The following is a 10,801-nucleotide window of genomic DNA, read 5'->3' as shown; positions in this document are numbered from 1 at the left end:
AATGGGGGGGGGAAATGGGGGGGGGAAAAATGGGGGGGGGGTCCCAGAAATGGGGGGGGAGGGGGAATGCGGAGGAAAAAAGGCGGCAAAAAATGGGGGGGGTCCCAGAAATGGGGGGGGGGGGCCAAAAATGGGGGAGGGGGGCACCCAAAGGTGGGGCAGGAGAAATGGGGGGGGGGGGGGGGGGAAGGGAGAAGTCAGGGGGGAGATGAAGGGGGAGGGGCACCCATGGGTGGGGGGGGCACAGCCAGAACCCCACAGTGCCCCCCCCCCACCCCCAGCACCCCATGGAGCCCCCCCAGCACCCAATAACCCCCCCAGAGCCCCCCTGGGTGCCCCCCACCACCCCAATAACCCCCCCCGAGCCCCCCTGGGTGCCCCCCAACACCCAAATTTTCCCCTCCCCGCCCCCCTGGGTGCCCCCCACCACCAATAACCCCCCCCGAGCCCCCCTGGGTGCCCCCCACCACCCAAATTTTCCCCTCCCAGCCCCCCTGGGTGCCCCCCCAGCACCCGATAACCCCCCAAGCCCCCCCAGAGTCCCCCTGGGTGCCCCCCCACCACCCAATAACTGCCCCCAACACCCAAATTTTCCCCCCCCAGCCCCCCTGGGTGCCCCCCCAGAGCCCCCCCAGCACCCAATAACCCCCCCAGCCCCCCCAGAGCCCCCCTGGGTGCCCCCCCAGCACCCGATAACCCCCCCAGAGCCCCCCTAGGTGCCCCCCCACCACCCAATTTTGCCCCCCCCCCAGAGCCCCCCTGGGTGCCCCCCACCACCCAATAACCCCCCAGAGCCCCCCTGGGTGCCCCCCACCACCCAATTTTGCCCCCCCCCAGGCCCCCTGGGTGCCCCCCACCACCCAATTTTGCCCCCCCCCAGGCCCCCTGGGTGCCCCCCACCACCCAATTTTGCCCCCCCCAGCCCCCCAACACCCAATTTGCCCCCCCCAGAGCCCCCCTGGGTGCCCCCCACCACCCAATAACCCCCCCAGAGCCCCCCTGGGTGCCCCCCAACACCCAATTTTTCCCCTCCCCGCCTCCCCCCGAGCCCCCCCCAGCACCCAGGACCCCCCTGAGGTGCCCCCCCGGCCCCCCCCGCGCCCACCCGCGCCCTTGGCTTTGCCCTCGGGCTCCACGGGCTGGCTCGAGAGCGCGACCACCCCGACCTCGGCCACGGGCAGCGGCTCCGTCAGCGCCCGGTGCAGCACCAGCGCCTGGCAGCCCTCGCTGGGCAGCTGCAGCACCTGGGGGGCACCGCGGGTGAGGGTGGGGGGCACCCCGAGACCCCCGCGGGACACCCCGAGACCCCCAGACCCCTTTATGGGGCACCCAGAGCCCCCCAGACCCCGTTATGGGGCACCCAAAGCCCCCCCAGACCCCGTTATGGGGCACCCAAAGCCACCCTGCCCCCACTCGCTTGAGGCTGCAGCACCTGGGGGGCACCGCGGGTGAGGGTGGGGGGCACCCCGAGACCCCCGCGGGACACCCCGAGACCTCCACGGGGCACCCCGAGACCCCCGACTCCCCCAGACCCCAATATGGGGCACCCAAAACCACCCTGGCAGCCCTCGCTTGGGGCTGCAGCACCTGGGGGGCACCGCGGGTGAGGGTGGGGGGCACCCCGAGACCCCCGCGGGACACCCCGAGACCCCAGACCCCGATATGGGGCACCCAGAGCCCCCCAGACCCCGATATGGGGCACCCAAAGCCCCCCCAGACCCCGATATGGGGCACCCAGAGCCACCCTGCCCCCACTCGCTTGAGGCTGCAGCACCTGGGGGGCACCGCGGGTGAGGGTGGGGGGCACCCAGAGCCCCCCAAGGGGCACCCCGAGACCTCCCTCAGGACCCCCCCCAGGACCCCCCCCAGCTCCCTAAGACTCCCCCAAACCCCCCCCAGGACCCCCCCCCACTCCCCTGAGACCCCCCCCAAACCCCCCCAGGACCCCCCCAAACTCCCCCCAGGATCCCCCCCAGCTCCCTGAGACCCCCCCCCAAACCCCCCCAGGACCCCCCCAAACTCCCCCCCAGGACCCCCCCCAGTCCCCTGAGACCCCCCCAAACCCCCTCCCGACCACCCCCAACCCTTTAAGACTCCCCCAACCCCCCCCAGGACCCCCCCAAATCCCCCCAACCCCTCTCCCCACCACATTTACAAGCCCTGGGGTGCCCCCCCAGCCCTTTAACACCCCCCCCAAACCCCTCCCAGGACCCCCCCGGGCCCCCTGAGACCTCCCCAAACCCCCTCAGGACCCCCCAGGACCACCCCCAACCCTTTAAGACCCCCCCAAACCTTTAAGACCCCACTCAAACCCCCCCCAAATCCCCCCAACCCCTCTCCCCACATTTACAAGCCCTGGGGTGCCCCCGCAGCCCCCTGAGACCCCCCCAAACACCCCCAGGACCCCCCCAAACTCCCTCCAGGACCCCCCCCAGCCCCCTGAGACCCCCCCAAACCCCCCCAGGACCCCCCCCCACTCCCCTGAGACCCCCCCCAAACCCCCCCAGGACCCCCCCAAACTCCCCCCGGACCCCCCCCCAGCCCCCTGAGACCCCCCCAAACCCCCCCAGGACCCCCCCAAACTCCCCCCAGGACCCCCCCCAGCTCCCTAAGACTCCCCAAACACCCCCAAGACCCCCCCAAACTCCCCCCAGGACCCCCCCCCAGTCCCCTGAGACCCCCCCAAACCCCCTCCCGACCACCCCCAACCCTTTAAGACTCCCCCAACCCCCCCCAAGACCCCCCCAAATCCCCCCAACCCCTCTCCCCACCACATTTACAAGCCCTGGGGTGCCCCTCCAGCCCCCTGAGACCCCCCCAAACCCCCCAAACCCCCCCAAACCCCCCAGGACCCCCCCCAACTCCCCCCAGGACTCCCCCCAGTCCCCTGAGACCCCCCCCAACTCCCCCCAGGACTCCCCCCAGTCCCCTGAGACCCCCCCAAACTCCCCCAAACCCCCCCAGCTCCCTAAGACTCCCCCAAACACCCCCAGGACTCCCCCAAACCCCCCCAAACTCCCCCCAGGACCCCCCCCCAGCCCCCTGAGACCCCCCCAAACTCCCCCCAGGACCCCCCCCAGCCCCCTGAGACCCCCCCCAGGACCCCCCCGGACCCCCCCCCACCTCGGCCAGGTTGATGAGCCCCACGGCGAGGGTTTTGTAGCCCAGGAAGGGGCGGTGCTTGGAGCGCTTGCGGCGCTGCAGCATCACCTGGAGCCGGTTCGTGTCCCGCTTCAGGAAGTGCCCGTACTGCGGGGGGGGCGCGGGGGGGTCAGGGACCCCTGGGGGGGGCAGAGGGACCGGGGGGGGTCAGGGACACCCTGGGGGGGCGCGATTTGGGGGGGAAAAGGGGGGTCCTGGAGGGGGGAGGGGCCCCAGCATCACCTGGGTTGAGTTTGGGGAGGGGTTTGGGGGAGGGTCACAGAGCCGGGGGGGGGTCAGGAACACCGAGGGGGGGTCAGGGACAGCGGGGGGGGGTCAGGAACACCGAGGGGGGGTCAGGGACCCCTGGGGGGGCGCGATTTGGGGGGGAAAAGGGGGGTCCTGTGGTGGGGGGAGGGGTCCCAGCATCACCTGGGTTGAGTTTGGGGAGGGGGTTTGGGGGGGTCACAGAGCCGGGGGGGGGGTCAGGAACACCGAGGGGGGGTCAGGGACCCCCTGGGGGGCGCGATTTGGGGGAAAAAGGGGGGTCCTGTGGTGGGGGGGAGGGGTCCCAGCATCACCGAGGGGGGGTCAGGAACACCGAGGGGGGGTCAGGAACAGCGGGGGGGGGTCAGGAACAGCGGGGGGGGGGGTCAGGGACCCCCTGGGGGGGCGCGATTTGGGGGGGAAAAGGGGGGTCCTGGAGGGTGGAGGGGTCCCAGCATCACCTGGGTTGAGTTTGGGGAGGGGGTTTGGGGGGGTCACGGGGGGGTTCTGGGGGGTGTCAGTGCCCCGGGGGGGGGGTCCCCAGCGCGGGGGGGCCCCCCCGTACCTGCAGGGAGAAGGTGAGCTGCAGCTCGGTCTCGGGGGGGCCCCCGGGGGGCAGCGGGATCTCGTTGGAGCGAAGGATCCGCTTGGAGCCCTGGGGGGGGGGGGGGGCAAAGAGGGGGGGGGTCGGGACCCCCTCAGAGACCCCCCCCCCACCCCACCCCCACGAGGATCCTCAACCCCCCCTGACGTCCCCACCAAAAAAAGACCCCCCCCCAAAATCCCCAACCCCCCCCCGAGGAGCCCCCTGACCCTTCCCAGCCCCCCCCCCCAGTCCCTCCAGAGACCCCCGCGCCCCCCCCCCCCCCTTGGATTTCACAGCCCAGAACTTTGGGGACCCCCCCCAGGACCCCCCCCCCAGGACCCCCCCCCACCTGCAGCTTGACCGCGATGACCACCGAGCCCAGGTCTTTGGCCACCTCCCGGACCAGCACGAGGCGCCGCAGGGTGAGGCTGAACAGCCTGGGGGGGGGGGTCGGGGGGGGGTTAACGGCGACCCCCAGGGACCCCCAAAAAAATAAACCAGTCCCAAACCCCAAAAGCTGAAACCCCCCGAGACCCCCCCCCCCCACAAAACCCCAGCGCCGGGATCTGACCCCCCCCACGGGAAGCCGCAGCCCCCTCCCCACCGAGGGGTCTCGGGGATTGGGGGGGGGGGGTCCCCGGGGGGGGGCAGGGGAGGGGTCCCTGCGCCCCCCCCCCTCCTCCTCACCTGGGCACGCAGCTGGGCGAGCTGCGATCCACCTCCCATGTGGCGAACAGGTTCATGTGCACCGGGCCGGGGGGGGGTCCCGGGGGGGCTCCGGGCCCGGGGGGGGGCGCGGGGGGGCCCGGAGGGGGTCCCGGGGGGGCTCCGGGCCCGGGGGGGGCGCGGGGGGCGCCGCGTTCCGCCATCGCCGCCGCCGCGCCGGCCACGCCCCCCGCGCCTGATTGGCTGCCGCGCAGCACGGCGGGCTTTGATTGGGTGAACGGCCGTCAGGGCCCCGCCCACGCGCGGAGCTGATTGGCCGCCGCCCACCCCGCTGCGGAACGGCGGCCACGCCCCCCTGTCAGGAGAGGCCACGCCCAGCGCTGCGGAGGCCACGCCCACCCGGGGGAGCCCGGGCGTTGATTGGGTGAGAGGGGACGAGGCCACGCCCCCTTGGGGGTATGGTGGGGTCAGCGAGGGGTCAGCGAGGGGGCACGGGGGGGCACGGGGGGGCACGGGGGGCAGGAACGGGGGGGGGGACATGGGGGGGGGACGGGGGCGGTGGGGGTGACACCCGAGGGCACCGCGGGGACATCCAGGGTGGCACCATGGGGACATCTTGGGTGGCACTCGATGGCACCGTGGGGACATCCAGGGTGACACCATGGGGACACCGCGGGGACATCCAGGGTGGCACCATGGGGACATCCTGGGTGACACCACGGGGACATCCAGGGTGGCACCATGGGGACATCTTGGGTGGCACCGCAGGGACATCCAGGGTGGCACCATGGGGACATCCTGGGTGACACCACGGGGACATCCAGGGTGGCACCATGGGGACATTCTGGGTGGCACCACGGAGACATCCCCGGTGACACCACGGTGGCACTGCGGGGACATCCCTGGTGGCACCATGGGGACATCCTGGGCGACACCATGAGGACATCCTGGTGACACCACGGTGGCACCGTGGGGACATCCCTGGTGGCACCCGATGGCACCGCGGGGACATCCAGGGTGACACCGTGGGGACACCCAGGGTGACACCGTGGGGACATTCGGGGTGACACCACCCTGGGGTCCCGGGGGTTGGGGACAGCAGCGACAGGGGGACACTGGGACAGGGGGACACGGGGACACGGGGACAGGACAGGGGGACACTGGGACAGGACAGGGGGACACAGGGGGACAGGGGGACACAGGGACAGGGGGACACGGGGACAGGGGGACACGGGGACACGGGGACAGGACAGGGGGACAGAGGGGGACAGGGGGACACAGGGACAGGGGGACACAGGGACAGGGGGACAGGGGGACACAGGGGGACATTGGGACAGGAGGACAGGGGGACACTGGGACAGGGGGACAGGGGGACACTGGGACAGGACAGGGGGACACAGGGGGACACCGGCACCGAGCTGCCGGGCCGGAGCGTGGGGACAGGGGGACACTGGGGACGAGGTGACAGCGGGTGAGCAGAGCTGCTGGGACACAGGGACACGGTGGCCTCGGGGACACATCCCGGTGACACAGGGATCTTGGGGACACGGTGCCATGTCCCGGTGCCACGGTGAGCTCGGTGCCATGTCCTGGGGACACGGGGACCTCACTGTCACATGCCAGGGACACGGGGACCTTGGGGACACCGTGCCATGTCCTGGGGACACAGGGACGTCAGCACCCATCCTGGTGACACAATGACCTCGGTGCCATGTCCCGGGGACACAGGGACCTTGGGGACACGGTGCCATGTCCCAGTGACATGATGACCTCGGTGCCACGTCCTGGGGACACGGGGACCTCACTGTCACATCCCAGGGACACGGGGACGTCGGGGACCCAGGGACTTTGGGGACCTTGGGGACACAGTGCCATGTCCTGGGGACACAGGGACCTCAGGGACGCGTCCTGGTGACACAGGGACGTCAGCACCCATCCTGGTGACACAATGACCTCGGTGCCATGTCCCGGGGACACAGGGACCTTGGGGACACGGTGCCATGTCCCAGTGACATGATGACCTCGGTGCCACGTCCTGGGGACACGGGGACCTCACTGTCACATCCCAGGGACACGGGGACCTCGGGGACCCAGGGACCTTGGGGACCTTGGGGACACAGTGCCACATCCTGGTGCCATGGTGACACATCCCAGTGACACAGGGACCTCAGGGACACACCCCAATGGCACAGGGACCTTGGGGACACCGTGCCACATCCCAGTGCCACAGTGACCTGGGGGCCACGGTGACCTCGGTGCCACATCCCGGTGACACAGTGACCATGGTGACCTCAGTGCCACACCCTGGTGCCACGGTGACCTCAGTGCCACACCTTGGTGCCACAGTGACCTCGGTGCCAGATCCCGGTGACAGAATGGCCACGGTGACCTCAGTGCCACATCCCGGTGACACAGTGACCATGGTGACCTCAGTGCCACATCCCGGTGCCACGGTGACCTCGGTGCCACATCCCGGTGACACAGTGACCACGGTGACCTCAGTGCCACATCCCGGTGACACAGTGACCATGGTGACCTCAGTGCCACACCTTGGTGCCACGGTGACCTCGGTGCCACACCCTGGTGCCACGGTGACCTCGGTGCCACATCCTGGTGACACAGTGACCATGGTGACCTCAGTGCCACATCCCGGTGCCACGGTGACCTCGGTGCCACATCCCGGTGTCACGGTGACCTCGGTGCCACATCCTGGTGACACAGTGACCATGGTGACCTCAGTGCCACATCCCGGTGCCACGGTGACCTCGGTGCCACATCCCGGTGTCACGGTGACCTCAGTGCCACATCCTGGTGCCACGGTGACCCTCGGTGCCACATCCCGGTGACACAGTGACCACGGTGACCTCAGTGCCACATCCCGGTGCCACGGTGACCTCGGTGCCACATCCCGGTGACACAGTGACCATGGTGACCTCAGTGCCACATCCCGGTGCCACGGTGACCCTTGGTGCCACATCCTGGTGCCACGGTGACCTCAGTGCCACATCCCGGTGACAGAATGACCACGGTGACCTCAGTGCCACACTTTGGTGCCACGGTGACCCTCGGTGCCACATCCCGGTGACACAGTGACCACGGTGACCTCAGTGCCACACCTTGGTGCCACGGTGACCTCAGTGCCAGATCCCGGTGACAGAGTGACCACGGTGACCTCAGTGCCACATCCCGGTGCCACGGTGACCTCGGTGCCACATCCCGGTGACACAGTGACCATGGTGACCTCAGTGCCACATCCCGGTGCCACGGTGACCTCGGTGCCACATCCCGGTGACACAGTGACCATGGTGACCTCAGTGCCACATCCCGGTGACACAGTGACCATGGTGACCTCAGTGCCACGGTGACCCTCGGTGCCACATCCCGGTGACAGAATGACCACGGTGACCTCAGTGCCACACCCTGGTGCCACGGTGACCTCGGTGCCACATCCCGGTGACACAGTGACCATGGTGACCTCAGTGCCACACCTTGGTGCCACGGTGACCTCAGTGCCACATCCCGGTGCCACGGTGACCCTCGGTGGCACATCCCGGTGACACAGTGACCACAGTGACCTCAGTGCCACATCCCGGTGCCACGGTGACCCTTGGTGCCACATCCCAGTGCCACGGTGACCTCAGTGCCACACCCTGGTGCCACGGTGACCTCGGTGCCACATCCCGGTGACACAGTGACCACGGTGACCTCAGTGCCACATCCCGGTGACACAGTGACCATGGTGACCTCGGTGCCACATCCCGGTGACACAGTGACCATGGTGACCTCAGTGCCACACCTTGGTGCCACGGTGACCTCGGTGCCACACCCTGGTGCCACGGTGACCTCGGTGCCACATCCTGGTGACACAGTGACCATGGTGACCTCAGTGCCACATCCCGGTGCCACGGTGACCTCGGTGCCACATCCCGGTGTCACGGTGACCTCGGTGCCACATCCTGGTGACACAGTGACCATGGTGACCTCAGTGCCACATCCCGGTGCCACGGTGACCTCGGTGCCACATCCCGGTGTCACGGTGACCTCGGTGCCACATCCTGGTGACACAGTGACCATGGTGACCTCAGTGCCACACCCTGGTGCCACGGTGACCCTCGGTGCCACATCCCGGTGACACAGTGACCACGGTGACCTCAGTGCCACACCTTGGTGCCACGGTGACCTCGGTGCCACATCCCGGTGACACAGTGACCATGGTGACCTCAGTGCCACATCCCAGTGCCACGGTGACCCGGGTGCCACGGTGACCTCGATGCCACCAGGCAGAGCCGCGGGCTGTGGTGGGGACGCCACCTTTTATTTACAGAACAACGGGGACGAGGTGGGGACAACGCCGGGGACAAGGACGGGGACAGGAACAGGGACCCCGCCCTGTCCCCAACAGCCGGGTGGCAGCGAGGGGGGGACAGCCCCCGGTGCCAGGGTGGCAGCAGCCCCCCCGCGGGGGTGGCAGCGGCCGGCGCGGGCGGTGACGGGGCGGTGACGCCGCGGTGGCATCGGGGACATCTAAAACTTGAACTCCTTGTACTTCTTGCCCCCGCCGCGGGCGTCCTGGGGCTGCGCCTTCCGCTTCTTCTGCTGCGGGGACATGGAGGGACAGAGGGGTCACCAAGGGTCAGAGGGGACAGCGGGGTCAGCGGGGGTCACCAGGGGTCAGGGGGGACAGAGGGGACACGGAGGGGACAGCGGGGTCACTGGGGGTCACCAGGGGTCAGGGGGGACACGGAGGGGACAGAGGGGTCACCAGGGGTCAGGGGGGACACGGGGGGGACAGGGAGGGGACAGGGAGGGGACAGGGGGGTCACAGGGACACAGGAGGGGACAAGGAGGGGTCAGTGAGGGGTCAGTGAGGGGTCACAGGGGGTCACAGGCACACGGGAGGGGTCAGGGAGGGGTCAGGGAGGGGTCAGGGAGAAGCCAGGGGGGTCACAGGGGGTCACAGGGACATGGGAGGGGCCAGGGAGGGGCCAAGGAGAGGACAGGGAGGTCACAGGGACACGGGAGGGGCCAGTGAGGGGCCAGTGAGGGGTCAGTGAGGGGACAGGGAGGTCACAGGGACACAGGAGGGGTCAGTGAGGGGTCAGTGAGGGGTCAGGGTGCCAGGGGTGCCACCCTCACCTTCTGCTTGGCCGCGTGCTCGGCCACCATGTCGCTGAAGTCCTCCTTCTCCACCTGCGCCTGCTGCTCGCGCACGTGCTCCTCGTACTTCTGCGTCATGGCCGTGGGGTCCAGCTCCAGCTCCTCGGGGGCCAGCGCCACCTCCACGCCCTGAGCCTCGGCCACCGGGCCCTTGCGGCCCATCACCTGCCACAGGGGACACGGGTGACACCTGGGGGGCACGGGGACAGTGCCACGGCCACCCCTGGGGCTGGGTGACACCTGGGGGGCACCTGGGGGACACGGGGACAGCACCACGGCCACCCCTGGGGCTGGGTGACACCTGGGGGGCACCTGGGGGACACGGGGACAGCACCACGGCCACCCCTGGGGCTGGGTGACACCTGGGGGGCACCTGGGGGACACGGGGACAGTGCCACGGCCACCCCTGGGGCTGGGGGACACCTGGGGGGCACCTGGGGGACACGGGGACAGCGCCACGGCCACCCCTGGGGCTGGGTGACACCTGGGGGGCACCTGGGGGACACGGGGACAGCGCCACGGCCACCCCTGGGGCTGGGTGACACCTGGGGGGCACCTGGGGGACACGGGGACAGCGCCACGGCCACCCCTGGGGCTGGGTGACACCTGGGTGACACGGGTGGGTGACACGGGTGACATCAGTGACATGGGTGACACGGGGACAGCGCCACTGCCACCCGCTGGGTCTGGGTGACGTGGGTGACACGGGTGGGTGACACGGGTGACATGGGTGACATGGGTGACGTGGGTGACGCGGGGACAGTGCCACTGCCACCCCCGAGTCTGGGTGACATGGGTGACACGGGAGATGTGGGTGACGTGGGTGACACGGGTGGGTGACATGGGTGACACGGGGACAGCGTCACCACCACCCCCGGGTCTGGGTGACGTGGGTGACACGGGTGGGTGACACGGGGACAGCGTCACCGCCACCCCCCCACTCGGCCACCAACTCCCGTGGCCCCAAAACCTGGGGGAGCCAGA

General features: G+C 70.1%; 1 protein-coding gene across 1 annotated transcript in view; it reads right to left on the bottom strand.

Moving 5' to 3' along the window:
- Window positions 1-8,954: 8,954 nt before the first annotated feature.
- SF3B2 (splicing factor 3b subunit 2) overlaps window positions 8,955-10,801 on the bottom strand; it is a gene marked incomplete at its 5' end in the record, with an annotated part of 46,115 nt that continues 44,268 nt past the window's right edge. The window contains 2 exons of the mRNA XM_082300266.1: window positions 8,955-9,256; window positions 9,797-9,982. Coding sequence (XP_082156392.1) covers window positions 9,185-9,256; window positions 9,797-9,982 — 258 coding nt within the window. The 3' untranslated portion in view covers window positions 8,955-9,184. The remainder of the gene's footprint in view (window positions 9,257-9,796; window positions 9,983-10,801) is intronic.

This window comes from Coloeus monedula, assembly GCF_965178545.1.
Source record: "Coloeus monedula genome assembly, chromosome: 39".
Classification (NCBI taxonomy): domain Eukaryota; kingdom Metazoa; phylum Chordata; class Aves; order Passeriformes; family Corvidae; genus Coloeus; species Coloeus monedula.
This window is presented reverse-complemented; position numbering and strand designations above follow the sequence as displayed.